General features: G+C 43.0%; 1 protein-coding gene across 1 annotated transcript in view; it reads left to right on the top strand.

Moving 5' to 3' along the window:
- The first annotated feature begins 2,260 nt into the window (after nucleotides 1-2,260).
- Nucleotides 2,261-27,320, top strand: part of RSPO3 (R-spondin 3) — a 58,484-nt gene continuing 33,424 nt past the window's right edge. Inside the window, exon 1 of the mRNA XM_039707229.1 lies at nucleotides 2,261-2,837. Coding sequence (XP_039563163.1) covers nucleotides 2,741-2,837 — 97 coding nt within the window. The 5' untranslated portion in view covers nucleotides 2,261-2,740. The remainder of the gene's footprint in view (nucleotides 2,838-27,320) is intronic.

Raw genomic sequence — 27,320 nt, 5'->3', positions numbered from 1 at the left:
GCCCGGCACAGCCCAGCCCGGTCGCTGGCTCTGCCTCCCCAGGGCTGATGTCAGCCTGAACTTTGCCGCTGATATCTCATCCATCGGGATGAGCGACATAAACAGAGAATTGCACGCCAGAGTTTTGCTCTGGAACAAGCTCCTTCCACACATTTCAACAATATAAATCTTCCCCTTTTATCACAGAACGGCAGTAACTGTTTATGGGTTCAGTTTGTTATTGTTGTTGGGTGGTTTTCTTCCCCCCTAATGGGGCTGGTTTGTGGAGGCAACCAGGCTCCTGGCGTCCTCTCACCCTGCTGCTTTTTGGATCCTGTCTCTAGTCAAGGCACAGCTTTTGTTTTCTCCTCGGTCTATGTCTCTGCCCCTCTTCCACAGCAAATAAACCACCTCTCCCCCCCGCTGCTGGTCGCTCATGCATGCCCTGCCCTACTGCCTGGCCCTCGGTTGGTGCACACTCCACAAGTCGGTTTTGCAGGGTCTTGGGTGACCCGTGCAGTCCCCGGGGCTGTCTCCCAACACATCTGTCCCATGCATCTCTGCTGGAGCGAGGACACAGCAGAGGCAAGAGGCTGGAGAGACAGTGAGCAGAGTTTCTTAGTCGTGCTTTGTCAGAGCAAGGAGAGGGAGTGCACTCCCCATTTGTTTAATGTTTTCCTTATGTTTCTCGCAGAGCGTTTATTTTTTGACATGCTTTCTCTGCCCACTGGTGCTAATGCTGCTTGAGTGAGTTGGCTGGCTAGCTGCAGGTTGGCTCACATACATGTCCCATCCTTTCTCCACTGCCTTGTTTATTTATGCCACTCGCCTGGCTTGCTCAGCTATTTATACATACACACTAGCACACAAGAAGTTTCAATCTCCAACGAAACAAAACATAGTGACAAATGCACTTTCTACATGTCAGGGTAGCCCCTAATTTTGTCTGCTGAATGATTTTTATTTTATGCCTCTCTGGCAATTCCACCCCATCCGGCTCAAGTATCCTGGATTAGAAAGACTTTCCCCAGAGTCCTTTTCAAAGGGTGCCTCCCACAGACCTTTAAATCCCCCACATTTTATGGTGCCGATATTTAACAGCTCTGAGAGGGACAGCGGGGGGAGACAGTGGGGAAAACAGTTACAAATAAGAGCGGCCGCTGCTCACACCATTGAGGTTCTTGATGCGATCAGCGCCGCTTTACACGGCTCACTCTCATCCCAGCGATAGGCACCCGAGATAAGGCAAGCGAGAGAGGGCTCAGTGAAGTCGCTAGTTATACCTTGAATCAACCTCACCACCCCCTTTGTAGCCTTCTCCTTCACCCCATAAGGAAACCCTTGCCGGAGAAAAGAAACGCGATACCCTTCTGTCAAACAGGCTGCCCCGCTTGGCCGAGATGCAGCTGAGCCGTGCCCTTGCTGCGGGCGCTCTGCTGAGGGTCCCGGCGGCACGGGCGAGGGGCTGCTCTGGTCACCCCCGGGCTCACGGCTCCGCTCGACCCCAGACCGGGGCCAGCCTCTGTGTCGCCTGCCGCCAGCCGGCCGTGGGGACGGTCCCCGACCCCGGCAGGACACGCGGGTTTGCTCTGTTCCTTCCCACCGGAGGAACCAGCCCGGAAAACCCCTGCCCAGTGGGGAAAGGCCACAAGGGAGAAAATCCCGAGAGGCTGGAGACCCCCCAGCGCCCCATTCCCATCTCCCCACCTCCACTGCGAGCGGCAAATTCGGGGAAGAGAGGGTGCCGCGCCGCGTCCCCCTCGGCAGGGAAGGGGCTGAGCACCCCGCCCCGTCCCCTGGCGAGTGGGGCGGCCCTCCCCACGGAGGGGCCGGGGCGCGGGGGGCAGCGCATCGCCGCCGTGACCCCGGGAAGGCCGGCGGCGGAGGGGAGGCAAGCGGAGACCTGCGGGAGGGGGCCGCCAGCGAGGCTGCAGAGCCCTACGGCCCGCGGGCCCCGCTGCCGGAGGATGCTCGGGCGCCGATGCCCCGAGGGGGCTCGGCCGGGAGCGGGGAGCCTCCTCCCGGCGCGCCGGGGCGCTGGGGCTCGCCTCCTCCCGGCGCGCCCCGCCCCGGGGCCTCTCCCCCGGGGCCCCGCTCAGGAGCAGCTCCCGCATGAAGCCCGGGGGCTCCTGGTCGGCGGGCGGGAGAGCCGGGGGGGCCCGGCCCACCTGCGCCCGGCGGCTGGCGGTGCCCGCGGCGCAGAGCGCGGCTGCTCCGGATCGGCGGCGGCGGGGCTGGGGCCTCCCCCTTCCCCCCCCCCCCCCCCCCCCCCTCTGCCCCCCCGCCGCTCCCGCCCTCGCACACTCCTCTCCCACCGCCATCCATCCATCCGTCCTGTCGGCACCTCGCCCGCCCGGCGCACACACGGGCGCGCACAGCCGCACGCACCCCGGCACCCTCACAACATGCTGCCGGCCACCGGCCCGGCATGGACCCCGGCGGCGGCTGCTCGGCTCCTCTCCGCTGCTGACTGCCCTCTGAGGTTTGCGGCAGGTAGCGGGGCAGACTCCTGGAAAGTGCAATAGGAAAAGCGAAGGGGAAGGGAAAGGAAAAAAAAAAAAAAAAAAGGAAAAAAAAAAAAACAAAAAAAAAAAAAAAAGCAAAAGACATCAAGCCGGCCAAACCCAGCTTTGGATCTCAGTGCAGGTATTTCTGCTGCTGTGTTCATCCCTTGCCGCCTACCGCCCCGGTTTATTATTTCTTTTTTTTAAGGAAAGAAAAAAAGGACGAAAAGGAGAAGTCGAACTCTCAAAGGGTTACTATGCAATTGCGACTGATTTCTTGGTTTTTTATCACTTTGAACTTTATGGAATACATTGGCAGCCAGCACGCCTCCAGGGTACGGCGACAGGGAAGAAGTAAGTGCGAAGAGATTTATACTTTGATAACTTCTGGTTCCTCTCGTTGTGCTGTTCACCTGTCCGGGGGGTTCCGTGCCCCCGGTGCCCGGGCGAGTGCGCTGGGAACCCAATCCCGCGTCAGCGGCGCGGCCGAGCGGATTTGCAGGCAGTTTCATTCAACTGGAGGGATGAAAGCGATTTTTGACCTCTCTCTGCTCTTTCTCACCTCACCGGGATGAGCAGCGCGGGCTCTGGGAGGACCTGCGTCGGGTGCTTTACATTTTAATGTCTGGTGAAAGGGAACGTCCTTTCTTAGGTTTTCCCTTTTTCTGATGACACGACAGGTAACTTTTTGCCGGTGTGCCCTAAGCGCCTTTCTCCATCCCGGCCACGAAGTCCCCTTCCCAAGAACGGGCAGTACAGATTATCGCTCTAGGTTTAGCCTGGCACCCGGCAATGCGGAGGGGGGCTGGGGGTGTCGCGGCTCTGTCCGGCAGCGCTTTCAGCCTCCGCTGGCCACTAGTCACCCACTGTCCTGGGACTGACCCCTGAATTTTTAAATTTTTTTTAATTTAAAAATTTTTATCCCATGGGATGAGGCGAGTCCATCCCTTCTGATTTAACCGGCCCGGGTCCATCTCCGCCCGGGTCCGGGACAGAGGCAGGCAGGGGCCGGGGGGGCGAGGTGCAGTGCCCAGGGTGCTGGCAGAAGCTCCCTGCCCCCCGTGAGGGCTAGAGAGGAGAGCCCCCCGTCATCGGGGAAGAAATAACAGGGAGGCAGCAGCGAGTCGCCCCCTTGGGAAGTCGCTGTCCAGGTGGCGGGGCGCTGCCACGGCCAGGCGGTCTCTGGCTCCGGCGTGGGCTCGAATCCGGGGTGACACCTCCGGCAGTGCCGCCGGACGGAGTTCTGCCATGACCCTGCCGCAAGGAGCCGTGGATGGATGAGGCGGGATGCGGCAGCAGAGGCCGCCGGGACGCGCCCCCGACCCGGCCTCGCCACCCGCCCGAATCGGACCCGCCGCTGCTCCAGGAGGCATTTTCTGGAGGCATTTTCTGCGCACCTACCGCGGAGGGGCTGCTCATGCCTGTCCGCTCTCCCTGACAGCTGCAGACACCGAGGAAATGTCATAAAACACAGCCCCCTGCATTTCATCAGCAAGAAGTAACTGAGTTACTTCCTCGGGGAGGGGAGGTACTGTTATTTTAATTTTCTCCTGCTCAGCCTTCGCTCCCTTGCCCTGCTTGGCACGGCTGGCCCTTGAAAGCCTCCTTTGTATGGTTTGCCTCCTGCAAACAAGTTTTGATTCACCTAAAGTGCCCCTAAAGCGGAGCTGAGGACGAGAGAGACCGGGGCTCCAGCCCTCCGATCCCCACGGCGAGGGAGCACTAAGGGCTAAGTAAAACATGTCAGGGCATCCGGTTTATTATCCTTGGCAAGGGAGGGCTCCGCAGCCTCCATCACCTCCCACCCACTCCTTTAACCCCTGGCAACCGCGGGCCCGCAAGCTGCGGCTGCCCCCCACCCCCAGCCGCAGGGCTACCCCGACGGGCTCGGCAGAGCTTCAGAGAGGTTCAGCCCGGGGCTGGGGGCACGGCAGGGCTCGGGGGGCAGGACGGCCCCGCGGGGCGCGGAGCGGGGCCCCCTCGTCCCGGACTCGCCCCGGCACCTGGAGCGCGGCGCGCCGGGCCAGCGCCGGGCCGGCGGCGACCTCTGCTGTCCCTGCGGCTGCAGGTGCTCGGCTCCCGCCGCACGGCACGGCACGGCTCGGCACGGCCCCGGAGCTGCCCCGCTTTCGGCGGGAGAAGGCAGGTCTGCCTCCTGCCCCCGGCCGCTCGCAGCGCTGGGCGCAGCGCAGCCGCCGCCGCCGAGCGTGTCCCGCCGCTGTGCCCTTCCAGGAGAGCGCCGTCCCACCTCGGTCGTCCTCAGACAACCTGCATAGCGGGGCAGCTTTCGGGAAATAGGGGCGGAAGTGTTGGCCGCGAGTATTGAGCAGGCTGGTACACCGTAAAGAAGGTACCGAGCGCTTGCTCGAAGTTTTATGGTTAAAATGCAGGAGTTAAGATAAATTCAGAGCAGAACAAGTGGCTGGAAAACCACAGCTAGAGGGTCAGAATGGGAATCTGCCTTGTTATTTTGGCAGTGAAGGCAAGAAGCCTTTCAGAATGCCTCACCTGGACATGCTATTCATCGTCTACTGGCCGAGGTCTTCAAATCCAGCTGGTTGTAAAACATGATTTGGTATAAATAGTGGTTACATAGCTTGAAGCAAAGAATTAGAGAGTGAGTGTTTATGAAAGATTATAAAAGTGGTTATGATCACTTCCACTAATCACTTTGGCTTTAAAATCCCATGAATCGCTGTTAGTGAATAACGCAACTCTGTTATAATTATCGTGTGCAGATAAAGACGGCACCTGTCAAATTAATCTACTGCGTGGAAGACTTTCCCTGGATTTCTGTTTCTTTTGCTCAGATAGTCTCCTTTAATCACAAATCATAAGCACATTTCTAGGGAAATGTTTTAAAATTTCTCTTTAACCTACTTATTTTTAAATATAGTACAAATAACTTCCCATCAAGCAGTCAGTGAGCCCATGTTGCTTTGTTTTGGTTATTATCAGAGTCCTCTGTTTCATGTATTATATTGCAGACTAACATATTTTAAAGTAAAGAAATTATAAAATCTGAACTGGCTAATTCGGAATACGCCATGCCAGAGTCCCAGCTAGTATAAATTGAAGTTCATTTGTTAAATTACCCCATCAGAAGGATCTGGTCCTGAAGCATTACTTATTTTGTACCTATTGCCAAAGTAATCCTTCCTATGAGAAATGTCTAGTTTGCAATCCTTTTGCTCTCCAAACTCCTACTGAATTTTCTAGTTGGGGAATAATGAATTTCTGTCCCATGATCAGTAGTAAAGATATAGTCGGCTGTGGAGAGATAAAACTCCTCTGAAGTGAACAACAAAGTGCAGGCAGATGAGTGGGTCCAGAATTAGACGTAGAACACAATAAAAGTTTAAAAGCAAACATACCGCTAGCAGAGAAATTTGTGGGTTTATTCTGATAAGAGCAATCAAGATTAACAAAGTTGCTAGTTTGAGTCTTACAAGACAGAGTAATATGCAGCTGAGTATAGACTAGCGTACCAATAAATAAGAACGTCTGCGTGTTGGCCAGTGATTGCAGTTTGCTTGGGAAAAAAAAAGGAGGATCAAGTCAATAGCTCCAAAATATTTTGGTTCTGTAGACTACTACCAACCCCCAAAACTTAGTACTGACAGTTATGTACATCTCTCACTGACCTTCTAGTAGACAGAAATGAAATATTATTTGCTGCGGGTCTGTCAGTGACCAGCAGACCATTTGCCATGACCCTGTAGACTAGCAGTGAGCCATGGACTAAAACTGGAAATCTAGAATAAGCAAAGTAACAGAAAATTCTGTATTTCTACTACACTGTTACATTTGTGAGTCTATATGATTTTATGGAAATGCAATTTGGATGTAGAACTCCCATGATTATTGGTAGCCCATCAAATTGCCTCCTGCCTTTCACTACAGCATCATGTCCAGGATACCCAGTGCTCCTTCCTTGCCTTCCTGCCTTCTTTCCTTCCTACCTTCCTGCCTACCTTTCTACCTGCCTTCCATTGCTCCTCTGCGCATTCCTCTGCTGATGTGGGACTGCAGGTCTCCCAGCATCTGCTTCTGGTCACAGTTACTAGTGGAGGGCTCCAGTCTGCAAACCCTCTGCATCTCTGACTTGGTTTGCATACAACTACTTACGAACTCAAAATTATGGAGGTGTTTAACAGCCAATTTGTATAGATAGCTATGTAAATTCAAACAAATCAGGAAAATACTGACAAAACACCAACTGGTAAAATTATTTCTTCAGTCTTTTTATACTCTTGAGCAGAGTGTATTTCATATGGAGGCAGAATGTCAGCAAAAACCAAGGAACTATATTATTAGTTAAAAGAATACTTTATTGCAGAAGCAATTCTTTTAATAGTTCACCACCTATATGTATTATTGATATCTACATGTATGTTCAGGGTTGGCACATCACAGATGGCAGTACTACAGAGTTGGAAAGTAATATAGATGTTATTACCAATTTTTAAAAATAGACATAATTTTGTATCTCAGTGCAACAGTTTTAAGCAGAAGTTAGCCAGGCAAGCAGCTGTGAAGCAAGCCCCCCTTGGGCAGGATTGAATTACTGTTAGTTCTCTTTCAAAGTGTTTGTATGCTGCTGATAATTTTTTCTGTGATCTCTTCATATTAGCACTTTGAGGGTAAATACTTTGCTGGTGACAAGCGTGTCCTTTTTTTTTTCTTTTTTTTTTCCCCAATTAAACTATATTTTTCATTTTTTGGATGATAAACTGTCCATTTAAAAATAGACAGTAAAATTCCTATTGCAATCATTGGAAGTAAGCTATATTTCTCATTTTTTGGATGAGAAACTGTCCATTTAAAAATAGACAGTAAAATTCCTATTGCAATCATTGGAAGCAGAAGCTCTTCCATCGTGTTGTCGTAAACTATGAACATATCTCACTGTAGAGATATCTTAAACAATTAAATATCAGAAAATCCCTACCAATTGCTGAAAGCTTTAGAAGCATGATAGGGATAGACTGCTTGTGTTATTTTTTAAAAAATAACTTGGTATGTATGTAAAATCCGTGCCTGATCGTACTAGCATATGTGGAACTATAAGTGTTGTTATCCCCAGAGACTAAAGGACGTTACTGACCAGTTCCCGTTTCATACCTGATATCTGAAAGGGTGATAATTTCAATTCTTTTTTCTTTGACCCGCTGAAGACATTTCTTATACTATGTAAAATTCATGTTAGACTCTAAATACACGATACCACAACTTCTCGAAGACATTGATGTAGGATGGTATACCAGAAAATACATGAAAAATCCTACTTCTCTCTGTGGACGGAATAAAATATTGCTATTATTGGTAAGAAGGTTTTAGAGCTTTAACCTGCCTCCTTTACTTTCAGTGGAGAAAGTCCTGTGCATTATGCTGGAGCTGGAGTGAGCTTTTTCTGCAGGACCTCAGGATACATTTTGAGTTTGGAAGAAATCCCATACTAAAATACTTGCAAAATTGCATGATTCAAACATGTAAAACCCCTAAAGAGGATAAAACAATGCCTCTTACCTTTCAAAACTATGATACTTAAGCTGCTTGGGAGGCAGTATCTTTCTTAATCACATGAAAAGTACCACTATTTTACTACTTCCACCTATTGAGCCAACTGAAGCCAAACAAGTTAACTGAGAATAATTTCTTCTTTTGAGCTTTGCCCTTAACGTACCAAGCCTTTGCCAATCCCCATTCTGCTCTTTCCTCTTGCTATAAATTTTTCACTGGAGACTATGGAAGTGTTACACCTGATAAAATCTGAGCTAGAACTCAAAAATCAGACTTACTCATTTTCTCTTGTTTAGCATGCTCATTTTGCTCTCTGCTTTGCAAAGTAAGTGTGCTGGCTGGACCACTGCACTTTATCGCTAACATTAACAAGCTGTCTGTCATTTCATACTCAATCATTTATAGACAGTGATTACTAGCAACACTCCTCCAGTAAAACGATGGATGTTCTTAAGAACGATTTTTCCCCTGCAGTGAATTGTCCCTTTTGCTTGAAATTAAATTAGAAGTTGCGAAAGCTTGGTGGAGGAGATATAAAAGCAAATAAAAAAAATTATTTTTGTCTCACTTCTAATTCTGGAGTCTGAACTACTCAAAATCACTTTGCCAATTTTTTTACCAAAATAATTCTGAACAAAGCAATCTTATCAGATGACAAAAGGCAGTTGAAACCATGTACGTTTTTATACAAAAGTCTGTCTGTCTGCTATTAGCACAAACAATGCTTCAGAAAAAAGTACTCAGAGAACATTTATTCATACTAAACGTGCTATGGCTCTCAAAAAAAAAAGAAAAAAAAGACAAAAGCCCCAACTCTTTTATAACTAATTGAATAACTGAGTTTTTGGTGACAGCAGAATCAGTAAAATTAGATGTTCTGTCATAATAAAATCTAACAGATTTTATTAATGAGTACTTTAACCTTATTTTTGTTGCTAGTGCAGAGCAGTGCAATGAGCAATGCTACTTAAGGAAAGATTGTACTACGGTTGTACGACAGCTGACTAATAAACATTTCTGTGTGTTTCAGTTTCTAGATTATGAGCTATCCACCTTGCATTTTAAAATAGTTTACTTACTCCTGTAAACCAACATAACAGCCATTGAAGTAAAGGAGCCACAAAACACATCTTGCTCCAGTGCTCCTAGGCAAGAACTCACCTACGGGGACCAGAGCTGAACTGGGAGAGCCTTTGGCTGTGGCAGTGCCACTGAGCTCCTGACAGCTTGAATCAGCACCCCGGCCTTGCACTGATATTTTGGCTCCACACAATAGAATAATTGGGAGGAAGAGCATAAAAGAATGCTTACAGTAGTACTTTTAAATAAAAGTAAAAGCCAAATCTACAGGTTTACACCAAGTTCTCGTAGTGCTGATATGTGTGCTTCATAATGTGTGTCAGTATCCTGATAGGTTTCATGTTTAAAATTTCAAGGTCCTAGATGGGATTTCAGACATTTAATATATTCTACAGGGTAAATAAGATTTTGGGGCACTGTAAAATGAAACAGGAGGTCATTGATAGATGTTGGAATAGTAACGATGTGTGATTCCTGTGGCTTCCTGTAAAAGGCAAGGGCAAACACAAAAAGGCTCACATCCAAGAACTGGACATAAGGTGCCTAAGGTGTGTCTGGGACAGGATTTAAATATGAGTCCCTCACCTTCAAATAATGCTTAATTTCCACCTCACCCTCACCACATGGACATTTCTCAGATGCTCTGCCATTCCTAATGTGATGTTTCATCTTACTGGCACTGAGGATCTGTCTGAGCTCAGGTTCTTTCATGCAGACTTTGAGACTTTCTCAAAGTTTTCAGTTTCTGGCCAAATGTTTTAGCAGCTAAGCTTTTGTATGATTAAGGGGCAGCAAGGCTGCTGCTCCCTTCTTGGTGCATTTCAGAAGAAAAGAGTGAATTCTCCTTTCTTTTGTTAAAGAATGTACTGGTTTGCAGTGCAGTGTAGTGGTGCCAGGGCACCTGAATTCCATGGACATCCAGGATTTGATACAGTTTTTGAGCTCATCTTTTCAGACCAGGTTAAGACTCCTTTGTTTAGCGTGCTGGATTTTTTCCCTTTTGTAGGCACCCAACTCTTCTCACCTACTAAAAGGCAACTGAAATATCTTGCTCAGAGCTGCCAGCTGTACTTTAATGGAGGTGTCAATGGAGAACATCTCGAAACAAAGCAGGGATCTTTGGAACAGCATAAATCCTTTACCAAGCACCAGCTTATCCACCCCACTTCTCCCCAAATAACTCCCTGGGTACACAGCTTCACTGGTGATAGCGTTTTCATGGGAAGTCACAGCAAAGTTAGGGATTGAGGTATTTTAATTCAGCTTCCCTACAGGGTGAGGCTGTGTTTCAAGGGGAAGGGAGACAAGGGCCTCACGTAAACCAGCATCGTAGGAGCAGCCAGCTGGTGGAACAAGATTTTCGTTGCATTCCTTGAAAAACTTTTACGAACATCCACATGAACCAGAGCTACTAAAACCCGACACTTTAATATGTTTACAAAGTTTATGTATGTTATCAGCACATGCAATACTCCCATTAGGATTTATTACAGGTTTCTTTAGCAACAACATTTTTTATCATAACAGCTCAACTGGTCAGAGAGAGGAAAACAGCCAGTTTCTCCAGAATGAGCCTCCCACACGCACTTGCCCAGCATTATTGAGTTGCTTATTCATGAAGATTACACAAGCCAGTGTCGGCAAGTGTTTCATAACCCTGTTTCCTTTTCCTAGAATGTTCATTATTAATTTCACTTTTTCTATGCCACTGAATAATGAGTTGCTGGTGCTATATTACTTGATGTTACTGCCGAGGGAAGAGCTAGCCCTCCCAAAGAGAAAAGTGGGAGCAAAGGCTATTTATTCAACATGGGAGTCAGATGTTAAGTGCAAGTATTTCGCAAACACATGGGGATGGATGAAGATTCCAGAAAGTTTTAGTATAACACAGAACTAAAAATAATCAGCTGAAATGAGACCTTCTTGTGCTGGGCATGCTGGCCACAGATGTTTAATAGCAAGATCATGAAGGCCTTCACAAAATGACACGATTTTGTGTTTTGCAAAAGAAAAAACCAAACCCCACAACAGTTTTTGTTTTGCAGTCCAAAATGAAATCACACATTTGTCTCTTGTGTTTATGTTTTATGAAGAGTTGGGCAATTGACAAGTTTCAGAGTTGAGGGCGTATTAAAAGGGAAAGTAGAATTCTGTATGAGAGTGTAGAATTTATAACTTGTGCTATGTCCTAGACAAGTATTTTTAAGATGAAGACCATGACTTTAGGAATGAAACTATTTAAATGTGCTTTTTAAACCGCCAGTTGAGGAGAAGTTTCAGACGTGTAAAAATCTGTCAGTAGGATTCAGCTTGCAAGAGAATGTCAGCAAAAGGGCATCCTTATTGCTGCTTAGCTCATACATTATTTCTGAAGAATAGACCAAAGTCATTTTGAAGAACAGTTAAACATAAAAAACTAGTTCCTCTAGGCAGGTTGTGGACAAAAATATTGCATTTTATGTCCATTGGCATAATTTATTTTTGCTACAAACCTACAAAATCAATATGATTTGAAAATGCTTATTCTCTTCCATGACTGGGTTCTTTCATCTGAGTAATTAACTAAGATACTAATCCTGCTTTAAAGCCCTGGCTTCCTTTAAACATAGAAAAAGTAAGCTGCCACATTACTATCTCTGAGTTCAGGATATCTAACAAGCAGTGACATATATTATGGTTGTGTGGTCTCAGTCACTCTGTGAACTTGAAAATTATGGAGGAAATTTCACACAGGCTTTCATTTGTATTGTACCTGGATACTCTGCTAAACACAGGTCTTCCCAAGCCTTATGGAGGTTAGAAGCACTGAGTGGGGGAGGATCTGGCTGGCCACAAAGGAAACTGTGAACTGTGCCAGTTCAAGATGAGGACAGGCCGCTATTCACCTCTTTCTGAAATCACATAATTTCCAGCTACCCAGTGAGCATCGAAGTTCATTTCTCCCTCAGGATAAATCACACCTGAGTCTGGATAAAATAGATTAATCAAAAGAGTAGCCTTCTCTTGCATTTTCGTAATTTCTTGATTATGTGAGAGAGGAGGATTCTAACCATAGCTACCTCTAAAAGACCACCAAGCATTATGAAAGTCAATCTCTAATCCTTTTTCAAGCCTTGCATAATTTCTTGAAAAGTAAATTATTCATCTGTGAAACGTGCTAGTTGAGCCTTCTAGTCTGGTTCCATGATTGGCTGTGGTTACTTCTGGGAACAGGAAAAAGGGCCTGTGTTTTTCATGTGGAAGTATGCAGAGACCTTGGACACATTTTGTTCAAAAGAGATCAGTCACAGAAATTGCAGTACTGCTTATAAGAGAGTTTATTCAGAAGCAGAATCTTCCATCTTGTCTTCTTTAACTCATACAGAAACATTCTCTGGCTTATATAGTTATTACCCTGGAACGCCCTGACCCCACAGCTGTTGTCCTAGAACTGGAAAAACTCATCCTTATGCATTGTCATCTCTCCCTTCTCCTCTACACATTAATATCTATATCTGCATATATGCATTCCCATACATACACAAAAGTTCATATCAACACAAGCAAGAATTAAAGTATTTTCACTTTGAGATTGTCTTAAAATATAGGAGAAATTCATGCTGATAACCTCAGGTAGAAGTTTTTGACTCCACATGAAGTCCTTTGGTTTGTCTGAAAACTCCAACTCTTCTCCCACTGTTCTTATCTGTTTGGTCATGGAAAACAAAGTAATTTGTGTGGGTTAAACCAAATGCTAAATTAAAAAAACAACGGAAAAATTGTCCGGGAAGCTTGGTAGGGGACCCTCTTTTTTTTTTTTTCTGATGAGCTCGTCATGTTTAAAACTGTATCAGAAAGTTATATGGATCCTTCCCTTTTTGATTATGAAACCTTTCTTGCTTTTCAAAAGACCTGTATCACTAGGTTGGGAATTTTACTTAGCCACTTGGAAGAAAGATGATGCTCCAGAGATTATGCTCTGGGCAGGGAAAATTGGCAGTTCCAGTGAAAAGGGTCTTTCCTTGCCACTGTGACAATGCAGCTGCACTGCTGCTGGTGTTCCCTGGGGCTGGCCATGCATATGGGTACACTTCTGTAACTGCATCTGTGCACATGCAAGGCAAGACAATATTCCTCTCTTTTATCAGCAAACAGAAATGTCACAATCATAAGGCACATGCCATACTAACCCAAGGTTTTCAATTGGAGCCTCTGCATTGTTTTTAATGGGAGATGGTTTAGGCAGAATAAACATGTCACAAAGGTTAAGGGACTGATTCTGCTTCTAGTTACAACTCATGTCAGGAAGCAAGTATCTCACAGAGCCCTGCCAGCATAAAATTTGCATGTGCACTGAATCCAGCCTAAATGTTTATACAGGATACTAAAAAAACATGATAAGTGGGAGGCTTTTGTTGCCAATCACCAAGAAAATGAGCAGAAATGCAGTCTGTAATTCACTTTGTGAGTTGCTGTTACAGGACATGAGGGTATTCCACTGTCTTTTGTCAGAGAACTGATGAAATTTGCCAATTAAAAGTGTAGGAGAAATATTTTATGGCTTTCTTGATGTTGTACTTATTCACCCTGCCCAGCACTGTGTACTCCTGAGCATTTCCCTCCTTTACCTTCCCTCTGTTCCTTCAGATATTAAACCTGAGCACTATCTCTCAAAGTAGTGCCTGATGTAATTCACAAAATGAGAACATTAGCTAAGCAAGTGAGCACAGGAATGGACACAAAATGTTGCATTTTCTGAAGTGGCAAGTAGCAGAGGGAGTAATAAGTCTAGACCAGCTCCATTGGCCTGCCAGATTTAACACATGTATGATCCATGTCCTTGTCATAATCCATTCAACACATGAACCCAGCCCAAGCCTACTGGAAATGAGAACTAGCAGGTGAATGCATTGAACCAGAACAGACACACCAGAATTCACATGAAGTCATACATCCAACATACAGGATGTACAATAATGTGACTTTTGTCAAATCAATTTTAAAAATATTTATTTTCTTATAGTCTTAGAAACTTCGATTCTTCCTTAGTGTCACTCCAAAGAAACATGTTTTTAGTGTTCTCTCATCCTCACTCCCTTGTTTATATCTACAAGCAAGTTTCTGCCTCGACATAGTTTTCCCTTTCAATTATAAATTATTGAAATTATTGCAACTTGCATTGCTGAGACAGGGTTTTGGGGAGAAATGGTGGAAAGATAAAGGATGCCCTTAAGCTGTGGTGTGATGACTTGATGATAGCAGTGGGTTTTCTTGGTGAGAGAGAAGAAGCAGCGAACAACTTCTTTGATTTACAGAGACAAATTGTAAAAACAAGCCATAAATCTCTGCACATACAGAAAGATGTGATTCCTTGGAGACTATGGTAAATATAAGGAAGGATGGGAAGGTTTGCATAGAGTAACAGAGAATGTAGCCCTAAGGTCTATCAAATGCAAGAATAGGAATAGTTCACCACTTTTGTAAAGTGGTGAACTACTCTGAATGTGTCAGCTGACATCAAACATGTCCATGGCTGTTTGACCAAGCACAGATACCAAACTATCCATCCAGTTTGTCTACTGCTTTACCCTTCGGGGACCAGCAGAAAAAATGCACTGTTTGCAAAAATACTGAGCAGGGAGGAAAGCCCCGTCCACAACATTGTGCTTTTCCCCACCACTCTATCAGGGATGGTCAAGACATGTGGCAGGGCAGTTTGCCTCGACTCAGTACAACTCACAAATAGGAGTTTGTTCAGAAGTAGAATCCTCCTCCTCAGCTGCATTGTTGCAGACAGGATGGGCAGCAGAGTTCCTCAGCTGAACTGCAATGTGCAGCTCTGCTCACTATGCTTTTTAAGCAATTCCCAGCTCTTGTAATGCCAGATGGTCCCAACTTTCCCTATGCCAAGACCTTTCTCCAACACATTAAATTCCTCAAAGCTCTGCACATCTCTATTCTCTCTAGTGACAGGAGTTAAATAATGTCCACAAATGGAAACATCTACTCCTCCTCTTGGCTTGCTGTGGAGCCATAATCCCCTTCCCCCAAAATGTTCAGTCTAAGTGGATTTACAGAGTTAGTCTGAAAGTTTCTGGATTAGAAATCCTCTGGTTCACAGCAGAGTGTGAGCATTGCTGTCTTGAGAGGCAGGCCAGTGTTTCTTGCTTCTCTTTAAGATGGACTCCGTCCGATGACGCAGGGGCAGAGGAGGTACCACACCCTGTCCAGCCGTCAGCCTCGTGCTCAGACAGCTCTCTCAGCTGCCAGTTCTTCTTTAGGGTTTTACAATGAAAAAGTTTCATACAAACATCAGATGAAAGCAATTTTGAGCCTAAACCAAGCATGGCCAGGTTTGCATTGGTGATTTATTGGTGCAAGTCATCAGCTCCTATTACCTTTTTCTTGAGCCATGCAATTCTCTGGCTTCCAGACATTTCTAGGGCCTGATTCTTTTCCTATTGAAGTTAATGGGAGGTTTTGCCACTGATTTCAATAGGAGGCCTCTAACTTTCCAACCTTTCCAACCTGCCTATAGAGTCTTGAAGTACTTCCAGGTTTCCATCATAGTCTGCGGTTCCCCTCTTTAAGTCAATTGGACATTAACAGATTGCCTGGGTCCACACCTTTGGATAGAGAAAAGCTCCAGATCTGATTCAGCGCTCACTCACACACCAGCTTTATACCCCAGTGGAGTTCCTCCTGATTTATATTGGCAGGAGAGTGAGGTCCAATGTTACTTATGCCTGGGTCATTGCCAGCAGAACACGGAGAGAATTCAAGTCACTTGTTATCCCCTTCCCCACACCTCTCAATCAAAGCATAAGTGTATGTACATATATGTGGATATATTAGAATCATCTGGACTCTTTTTAAGTTATTTGCCATTGAAACTGACTTCAAATTCAAGTTTTAAAGTTGAAATAACAAAGAAGGAAAAAAGAGTCAGAAGGGAGCCAGCTGCAAGGGTACTCACAATTTTCATCAGTCTACAGGACACTCCTAATAACATATTTTACTACTTTGTAGTGAACTTTCTTTGCTTCTGCCATAAATATATTCCCTATGCTGTAAATGAATAGCTTGCAAGCTCACTAAAGTTAATATAGAAGAATAAATCTTAACTACCTAATGTCAGGTCAGAAATATAAATCTTATCTAATATGCCAGGTCAGAAGGAAAGAATACTTTTTGCTGAAAATAGCAAATACTTTCCAGTGCAGAGTCGGAACTTATTTTTCTCTTTAAAAAAATGTGCTGCCCCTAATAAGATGGGTTGAACAGTCTCTTTTTAGAATCTCCAAAAGAAAAATAAACACACAGAGCAGAGTTAATTTATAAAATGCTCCAAAGTTTATCTTGGCAGAACAGTTGTAGGCAGTGAGAGTTCTCTCCCTCTCATACATGCATTCATACACACACACAGACACACACACGTCTCAAAATTAACACAGGACTTTACAATAGCAAATGCTACAGAAAACTTATATATCTGGGTAAATTCATAGATTCTTATTCATGCAAGGCTCTTACTTTCAAATCAATGGAAACTTTTCCAAAGAAAGACAACAATCCTTGGTGCCTTTTTGTGTAAGTACAGACCTGCTGTGACACAGTGGGGGATAGCGAGACACACAAGTGCCTGGTGTCTCAGGGCCCCCTCCCATGTACCAGCACTTCTGCCAGCTGTAAAGCAGCGATGCAGCCACCGTCCCCTCCTCCTGCCTGCCCAAGACCCCACTTGTTAGACACAGCTGGACAACCTGGTGGGTGATCTGCTAGCCAGCAGCTACTGGCACAGAGGTCCTTCCCAGTAGCCACAAACTCCTACTGCTGCTCATCCTCTTGTTACTTCTCCACACCTGCTTCACACCCTGCTCTCACCAGAGCCAAGGTAACTTCAGAGCCTAAGGAGATGAGGCCCACAAAGGGCTTTCTTTCAGCCTCATAATATTAACTTTATTTATTTTAACGTCTATATCAGCCTGTGTCAGGGAGTCACAACAACAGAGAAATATTGCAGGCTCCAGATCTACCAGCCAAGAGATTGTCCAAGAGAACAGCAGGTGCTATACTGACACCCCCAAACAATTTGGAACTCTTCCACCTCTTGTAGCAGCCACTGGCCTTTCACACAGTTTATTTACTTCAGTGTCTGCAAAGCAAACAGTCAAACAGTAATTTTCCCCAAGATAAACAAAAATAGAGGCAGTTTTACATGACTGAACCACAACTTGATGCTGGGGTTTGCACAATCCTCTGGACCATTTTGCTCGGTGCCACCAGGCTACTCAATGCAGAACCTGTCTCACTGAAGCCCCACAAAAGAATGCAAAAGTAGGTTCTCTTCTCTTTCTCTTCCCTATTTTTCCTTTTTGGCTGCTGGGAAGTTGCCAGTAATGTCCAGCATTTGGTCTGACAACTGTTCTACTGTAAATATTTAGAAGAATCCATTAGAGATTAAACAAAGTGTAAGTAACTGCTCCTAAGTGATAGCTCTTATTAATGTTTGCAGCTATAGACTCTTAACAAATGCATATGAAAGTCCTACCTCTAGGCTGCTTGTGAGAAAGGGCAAGACAGAAAGCAGCAACCAGAACACAGTGTAATTTGAGCGTCAGTGTGTTATCATTACAAATATCAGCACAGAGACAGCATTCTGTCGAGTGTGTACCATGCTTGCAAATCTTCCAGACAGCAATGGGCAGAGTGTGTTACCCTGACCAATGTATTTTAAATGATCCGTATAAACCACAAGAGCACTCAGAGTCTCTGTTAAGATGTTGACATCTTTGCTTTTCTCTGGTCTGCCCCAAAATCACAACCTCACCCCCCCAAAAAAGAAACCCAAAAAAAAAAACCCCAAAAAACCCACCCAAAAAAAAACAAATTTTGCTTTTCTCTGGTCTGCCCCAAAAACAAAACCTCACCCCCCAAAAAAAGAAACCCAAAAAAAAACCCACCCAAAAAAAACAAAATCAAAAAAACCCCAAACCACCAAGTCCCTTTCCACCTCAAAGTATATCAAGAATTCTCATGTATTACAGGGGAAAAGACAATCACTGGTCTGGTGGATTTTTTTAAACTCTTATTGTATTCCAAAATTATCCTGTTTATACAGCATCTTAAACATTCCCTGTGCAGTAGGATATTAGGGGCTGAGAAAGGATGAACACTCACACTGTTCTGGATCTTATTATGAAATGTTGCGATCAGCCACTGGTGTTCTAAAAGAGCTAGCTAAAGACTGCAGTGGCTAGCATCAATGAAATACTTAAGTTATTCTAACAGAAGTTTCTTTCCAGTGGACATAATTTTGAGAATAAAAAATGCTGCTTTTTCAACCAACTGAGATGAATGAAGATGTATAAACACATCTACATGTTAGCCTATTTGTTTGCTTAAAAAAGTAAATGATGTTTTAAGAACACGATGAGCAGCAGGTATATGTCTATGCCTGGGCACACCATAGCAGACTTTTCTATCATAACAGAGGTTGGTGATAGAGATTTTTAAAATTTTAATTATTTATTGTCAGTGGTCAGTGAGTAGAACCTGCTAGTTCCAATATAGAAGGGGTAAAAATTGGATACAACATTTGACTCCAGGTCCACCTTGAACAGGTTAAGTCCTGCAAGAAAAAGGCCTGGAGTTTATCCAGACCTCCTATGATGCTTTCCCAGGGTGGAAATGTCTGGTATGCACAAATAATGCATGTAAGGTGGACCTCTTAGCATCATGTCTAGTTTTCAAAGCTACCAGTCTCCTTCCCATTTCTTATCCACTTACCTTAAATAAAATGTCTGGATAATGTGTCTGGGTTATCCTAGACACCAATCTGTGTTCATTCTTTCAACTCAGTTTCATAGTCATATCCAGCCTTTCAAAATTAGTCACAATTTTCTATAAGTGACTTTAGATTTTCTATAAGTGACTTAGCTGGAGAAATAAATAAAAGCAACCTGGACAGCTTGGAGGGTTGGGCATGAGCTACTGAGCAGGAATGTGCTAACTTGGTGGGTACTTCCATCTCTGATCATGGTGTCTTACAGAGCTGGTGGCTTCTGTGTCACAGCAGGGAAGAAAGTAGCATGTAAGGCAATTTATCTTCTTCTGTACCTCTGTGTGTGCATATTATAAGAGTTTCAGAAGGCCAAGTAGAAAAGATACTCATGCTCTAGAAAAGCTGTAGTGGTCTCTTCAAGAAACAGGAGCATTATTAACCTAGTAGATTAGACAAGTGGCTAAGACACAACAAGAGAAAATTATGTGAAATCAAAAGGATACTTTCTTGATATTCTCCCACTCTCCATCCTGCACAAATATATAATGGTAACATCAACAATCCTACTCCTACAATCTGTTTGCTTACACTGATGCCTCATTCAGCAGATATGCTACATAGAAACCTTACTAGACATAAAATTCCAATTTTCTTCATAAGGCGTCAATGTGGAGTTTATTATAAGGAAATTAAAGTTTATTTAATTTCTGAAATCTCCTGTGAAACAACTAGTTCTCAAATCGCAAAGAAAATATTGGATCATCACCTTATATTAGAAATATGGTACTTTTATTTGCTTTTATCTGGTATTATTTTGTTATCTTTAAAAAAATGTTAGAATTAGATTGATAAGTATAACACAACCCACTGTGAGTAAGAAAACTGTGATATTGCTGATACCATCATAATGCAAAATGCTAACAAAAGGCTATCTTGCCAGCATGCAGCCCTAGGGAGGGGCACAGCAGCAAGGGCATATGTGCTCAGCAAGGTGCTCAGCATAAACTGTTGGATCCACTCAATAGTTCCTTTCCCAGGCACAATAATTTATGGCTAAGCTACAGCATGCTTTTTAACAGATATCTCACCTCTGATTTGAAACTTACATGTGACTGAGATTATACTGCCTCCCTGAGACTGCTGCAGTAATTTTATCTACCAAGGCTTTCTAAATTTTATCTTAATTAATGCAGTCTCGCTGATGCCTGTTTCCAACCATTGATGGGTTATATCTTTACTTCCAGTGGTAGATATCATTATAGCATAGGTATTTTAGGGACAATGTCTTGTTACAGACTGCCTTTTTTTTTTAACTGGCTAGACAAAGAACTGTTGTGAAGTGTGCTCAGACAAGGCTGGTTTTGGAGAAAACAGTCCTCTAAGCCAGTTGCAGATTTTACTATGCTTTTTTTATCTGTAAGAGCAGACTTGACCGAGGCCTCAGCATGTCTGTGCTCAGCCCTGTTCTATGCCAGTGAAAGACTTTTGGTGATAAATCTTCATGTACCTGTTCTTTGCCTACAAAATTGTTATGGGAGAATTGGGGTAGGGTCTAACACAGCGCTCTCCCTATGTTGTGACCAAGAAACCGTGTTCCTGCTGGAAGTGAAGAATTGGACATCCCAATTTCCCTCATTGCCATGCCCTGCCTGCCACCAGCAGCTCTCCAGCACTATGAAGCAGCAAGACCCGTCAAAGCTTAGAGATCTTCCTAGGTGGAAAAGTAGCAGTGAGGAGATGCACTGTCCCTTCTTAATCCCTGGTACTGAACTATTGCTTTGGCATGGGCTTTGGGATGGCTGTGCCTCCTCTTGCAACACAAAGCAGAGTAAGACCCATAGCAACCAATCTGGATTTGCTGGCAAGAATCACAGCTTCAGCCCGAGGAGTTCCCCAAATGTCTCAGTTCAGAGTGGTTATAGCAGCCAACAGGCAGGCATTGCATTTCCCATCCTTCTCCAAACATGTGTTGTTAAAGGGAACATGGCCCCTAAAGCATTTACTTACATCATGGAGCTGCATCTCATTTGATTGCTGTAAAGTGCTTTGAGGACTACAGGGTGAAAAGCCCTACAGAACTGCTCGTATATTTGGAGTCTTACTGATGCTGTTGCTGTGTGATTATATCATTTTCTCGGGGGTTTTAAGGATGGTTGGAATCATGATAGTTTGCATTAATTATACTTCTCTTTTCCCCATGTATGTGATAAACTTTGTAAATGTTTTCCCTGATCATTTGGCCTCCATTTTATTTAGCTTGCCTTTGAACACCTCTTTCTAATTTTCTGTGAGAACACCTTTGTGGTACTGGCTTTTTTCCATATGGAGTGTTACATATCATGTTGGTATGGAAAGTATTATAAGGCAAACAGCAGATTTAAGCTGAAAAAGATACTTTAGAGATTAATGAACAGGCTTTGAGTCTCTCCTTTTATAGGACACTGGTTTGAGTCTTACAGAAATCAAAGCAATCTCTTTGCCTTCCTGTCAGGATATAGCTTAGTAGCCCCTTATAAAACTACTTAGTAATCTAAAAGTCAAACACTTTTATATTTAAAAAGCACTGAAATTATTATCTTTGATGAGTCTCTTGCTGACACACAAAGGTACAGAGCTGTTGACTCCCAGCACTGTAGGAATCTTACTCCTAAATATAATGGCAATGATTTAAAATGCATGAACATTAATTAAAAAAGTTAATAAAGTAGTGCTAGAAGCCTTACATAAGTCTTTTGAATTCACACAGCTATGCTTTTCTCTTCAGTATTAGGGAAGAGAATTTTTTTCAAATCTTCTAAAAATAAGGAGAAAAGAATAATGGTTTTACTCTCCGAGACACCATGAAAACATGGTTATTATGTTGAAAATATTGATTTTTTTTTTTTGCCAATACAAAATTACCCAAAACTATTGGGTAAAAAGCTAAAAAATGGAAATGTTTAACTTTGAGTTAGTTAATGACTGAGAAGTTCAAGGCGTTATTTTCAAAGTTAGTATGTTAGGAGTTAGGCTTTTGCCTACTTCAGGAAGATAAGTGTCTGCTCCAAGCACAAGAGCCGCCATTCAAGAATGAGTCCTTAATTTTAATCAGGTATTCAAGTCTAATTGAAGTCAAGGGGTCTGTAACATATGCGTGTAGGTAACCATATGCTGATGTGCTTTTTGGAATGAGGAGGAATTTAATCATGGGCTTACATGGTAATTGAATGGTGTTTTTTCCCAATTTGGTCTGGGTAGGCAGAAAGTAGCATAAAAGGGATCAAGGAACATTAAAGCTTGTTAACTTAGTGCTTAGTGTAGAGGAGAAAAAGAGCCTTTTATTTCCCTGAAATTTCTGACCTTTTTTGTTATTTTTCTTCTCCCTGTTTCTCTTTGCTCACCAACCACAGCTCTCGTTTGCTGTGGACAATTCCCAAAGGGAACATTCCTCGCTGGAGTAACTTACCCAGCTCTTTTCCTTAATTTACAGTGAGCACAGCACCCCTTGCAGAATCCATAGCAGACCCTTTGGCTGCAAGCCAGTGCTAATAGCATGTTTTCCAATAATCTAATCTCTTCAGTCACAGAGCAGAAATCAGAAAGTTAAAAGAACTGGCTTCTCAACTTGTCTCAGTCCGCCTTTGAAATCTGTGCATGGAAACGTTGTGTGAATAACTACAATAAATTGTTACCACACTTGCACCCATGACTCAATAGTTGTGCCCATAACAATCTGATGTATATGAGAGAACCCTCTATAAAGCAAGGTTTAATGTGGTGCCAGAAACAGACTCTCTCATGAAGGCTTGCTCATGCAAAGAAGCCAGAAATTTCAGCCAAAGCTGAGGACATATTGTAAATATCCATGAATTAAACACCTCACAATCCTAAGAGATAAGTATTGTTTCTCCTTTGCAGATAAAAAAAATTGAAGCTCAAAGATGATAAAGCCAAAATTTTTAAGTTTGGCTCTAGAAGTGAAATAGCAATTTTTTGATTGGACTCCTGAGTAAATAGCTTCAATTTCAGACCTCTGACCCCCTCCATCTTCTGCAGTCATTCTGAAAATGAGTGTTTGTACCCAGGAATGAAGCAGATTAATTGTCTCACCGGAGGGCCTAGATTTGAAAATGTAGATTCTAGTACTTTACAATGCTAGAAAGGGACCTTAACCAGACAACTTCATCAGCCTTCAAACACAAGAGCCCCTAACTTTCTTCAAAGGCACATAACTCAGTGGTTTTGTTAGCAAAAGACAAATCAACTAGATGCTGAAAGTTAACCTACACCTTTTACCTTTTCCCACATGGGTTCTTTTTCATGTGTGCTGGACTGTGTATATTTTTGCTTTGGGGGTGCAGAACTGACACCATCATATTATTTTTTTCTGATTGCTAACATTATGCAGAGCTCTAGTGATCTACAGATTACAAGCTGATAGCTGGGCCCATCATTCTGCCTCAGGCCTGTATCCTTTCATGGATGATTTTGATTGCTGTCAGCAGGAGCATATGCTTTTTGGGTACTTGGGGGAGCAGTTTGCTACCTCTGTGAGACAAACAGCTTGACTTTCTTCATGCAACTCCAGGAGGTCAAGAAGCCAGTCAAGAAGGATACTTTCATTCTAGGGCACAGTTCAGTCTTGCCTTTCACTTTTTCCATTTTGGCATCTGCTTGTGACATTTTTTAGCACAATTTTTCTGCAGCAGCCCAGAATTTTGAGTGGTGTTGTTGCGGTCATCTCACATCCGAGCCCTGTCTCATGGCAGCCCAACGTGGTGGCAAGCCACTAGCCACCAGCTGAGCTGCCAAATATTCATCATATCGGATACTTTTAAAATAACTGCTGTGATTTCATGTTTTTCTAATATCTAAGGGATGTTGGGTTTTCACTGAAGCCTAACTAATTGTTGGCATAACTTACATTAGGCAGTTCTATTTGCAATAATGGGTTCTATTTCTATCATTCTGCATCAGCTTAATTAAGTTACAGCGTGACAGAACAGAACAGAACAGTCCTTTCTTCTTCATTACTGGAGTTATTAAAAAAATGTTCTTCAACAGAGCATGCTGCAAAGTGCTAAGGATATTTTACAAGTTGGTTAAGGCATCTGGCACCTGAAAAAACGTCTCTCTTAGGCCACGAAATAGTAAATGGATAATTTTCTTGTATAAGAGCTTGGTCAGGAAGATGTGTCTTACAAATTTGTACTTGAATGTGCAGAGCAAGGTTAAACATGCACCCTCAGGATGCTGCTCTGAGCCGGCTTAAATGATGTGATTCCTACCATTGTTACCAACGAAATACTTCAACAAAAGTATGTTTTTATGACCACATCTTCAATTGTGCATAGAAAGTGTCAGATGTCAATTTTGATGTGCATCAGTGATATTACACAATATATTAGACAAGTAAAAAAGTCATTCTTAAAATTTATAGTTCCTAGTTTGCCCATTAGTCTTTCCAAATGTGAGGGTTTTTTTCCATTTAGGCTACAGACAAATTTTAAAGACAAATCAGACTTTTTTTCATATTTTTTGCCATTGTACAGAAACATTAAAATGGCTTCAAAACCATTGACTTTTCAGCTCTTACTATAAAATGTTTAATAAGACTTATAACACTAACCCAAAGTTTCCTAGATATTTAATTCTTGATTTTATATATAATTATTGGGCTATGAGGTTTTGTTTTTCTTTACCTAATATTGTCAATAGGTGGCCTCAGTTTATTTTTTTTACTGTAGAATTTCTTTTTGCTTTTAAATTGAAATTCAGTATCTTATAATTCTTTATCACCTTTAAAATGTTGCTATTGCTATTTTAAATTAATGCCATTTAGACAATTCTTAATGGAATAAAATTCCATGAGGATATGATGCTCTTCAAAAATAGAAATATTTTGTCAAATATTTTGGCAAAGTTTGATGTGTTGGTGTTAATTGGATTTGGGATAACAGACATACTATTACAGATGGTATATCAATTGAAAAAAAAACCCAAAAACCAAACAGAAGTTTTAATTAATTTTAATTCATTTTTTCTTCCAGTCAACTGACCTGACTGGTGTGCAAGTCCTCGGGGAATTGGTGGCGTACCACCACAAAGAAAATGAACTGTTTCTCTGTTTAGCACAAAACAGACAATAGCCTTGATTTCGTCACCAGCACCCCAATAATTCAGCTGAAACACTTTGCAGCACAGCTGTAGCTCAACAGCAAACTGCCTGCTGTGTGTCACTGCAGTGATGTCAGATGCATTATGGTTTTGGGGAAGTGAATGATGCTCGGTGTGAGCGCCAGCTTTCTTTCATGTGGGTCGGTGTGTGCGGCAATGAAGCTGGTTGGGAGGGAAAGGCTCAGACTTCAAAGGAGGGCAGCACGCAGAAGGGGTGATAAAGCAAGCCCTAACTACGTGCCATTCATAGTTACTTCACTAGAAAATCCAGGCACACAGAGCTGTTGAACTGAGTCAGTTTCTTAGGATTCAAATGCCTACTTAAATCTCACTCATCCTATTACTTAATCCCAATCTAAACAGGCCATCCGATCACACTGCCCTCTAAAAGTCAGATAACTATGCTCCAAACCATGGACTATGCTAATGCTGATTCACAAATTATCCTCACCCTGTTTTCTTCACAGGAGTTTTATCACCGACTTTAGGGCCCCAGGACTTTTGTCAATGAGTCCAAGCTGACTGGTCATGATGACTCTTGTCTATTTTCCACCAGAGTTTAATCTGATTTCACATCACACTGTTCATGTTTTGCAGTCAGATACTTTTGACTTCTTTCTCTTTTAGACAAGCATGAGTCCCAGTGACATGAGTGAAAGGTGAAAACAGTTGGATCATCATTTGCTGAATGTCACTACACAGCACTATTTTAATCATTAATTTCAATTTGGAATTCTGAACAGTATTTTGTGTCACTGGCAGATGGATGGTCCAATCAGCCTGGAGAAGTTAGCCTTCTTCCTTCATGAAAATGTGAGATCAGAGTTTTTCCTTGTTACAAGTTGTAGAACACAATTTTTAGGGATTTTCTTGCATTGCGATACTCCTTAATACCTATCCTATGACTTAAAATCTTGATGTGATTCTTGAATTTAAAGAGACATGTTCCATTTCAATGTTTGCAGGCATCAGTCTAGAACAGTTCCACTGCAAGAAACTATTTGGGGCCTCCAGTTAGCTTCAGTATGGTATGAATTTAATCATTACACAGAAAGAAATAATTTCATTCAGTAAAAACTTTTGATCAGTTCCACTTAGGAAAATACATTAAATCGAGAGGATATTAAGTAATTGACCAAAGGCACATCTGAGCACCGCCAAGGCAGTGGGCTGGCTTGCTGTCTGGCTTATTAATTTTTTAATGCTGTAAACATGGTAGTAGAAAATCATAGTTCCGACATGGGATTACAGGCTTTTGCTGTCTAAACCCTTCTCCCTAGTCCCCGGCATGGAAAGTAAAATCTGTTACATCCTGCTGTTCTTTCTGTGGTTTCTGAAACAAAACTTTGAGAGAAAAACTCTGGTCTCAAAAGACCCTGTGGGAAATGAGAAACTTGCAAATGCTACTGTAGTTGTGTAATGTTGACAGTATGAGCGGAGTGATCCTTATACAGATTGGAAATACATGAGCATCTGCATAATATGCAACAATCAAAATCTCCAGTATGTTAAGAGAACAAAACAGGAGGGATGTGGGGGGTACAGGCTCTGCTGCCACCAGGATAGCCCAAGCATTCACAACCTTTGTTAGAAACACAAAAATGGGAGATGGAAAGTTACCATCCAGCAGAAAGACCACACATTTCAAATAATGAGCCTGTACACTATACATTTTTACTTCTTTACTTAGTAGAAGCATGCATCTCTTGTAGGGGAGAGATTGGAGAGTCAAGGGAGTCACAGTGGTGTTGGCAACTTTGTTTTTAGAGCTCTGTGTCCATATGAACAGTATAAAATCAGCTGGGGATCTTCATGACAGCAACTTGCAGGACTAGATTATTAAAATACTGTCTATACGTGCATCAAATATAATCTCTTTCCAAAAGTCACATCTCCTTTACTTATCTGAGCACAGATGCTTTATTTGCAAGTAGCTGAATCTGACAACTGTCATAACACAGCTGGTTATAGAATTATTAGGTTACTACTTTTAATAGATCACATACCCTTCTACAAAAGCTTTTTTTTTTTTTTTAGCTGGACAATAAGATAGAGATGATGCAATTGAGTTTACATTTTAGAAAAAGTCATAATGTATAGTCTTGAAGACTGGGTATTTGGAAACAAGTACAGCTGACTCTAAAAGTAGTATCTGTAGTTGCTTACAGGATTTAGAACTTGATGTGAGAAAGTATTGCCTTCACCATCATCACCACTACCTGGTTGTTTAAGGCAATTTTCTCAGGGATCCTCTTTGGTTCCTATATTGGTTAAACTTCCTGGATCTTTGAATGTTGGTGGTGCTCCATAGTATG

The sequence above is a fragment of the Passer montanus genome, unplaced genomic scaffold (assembly GCF_014805655.1).
Source record: "Passer montanus isolate IOZ18808 unplaced genomic scaffold, ASM1480565v1 scaffold2, whole genome shotgun sequence".
Taxonomy (NCBI): Eukaryota; Metazoa; Chordata; class Aves; order Passeriformes; family Passeridae; genus Passer; species Passer montanus.
The sequence above is the reverse complement of the archived record's forward strand: the minus strand, read 5'-3'. Positions and strand labels throughout refer to the sequence as shown.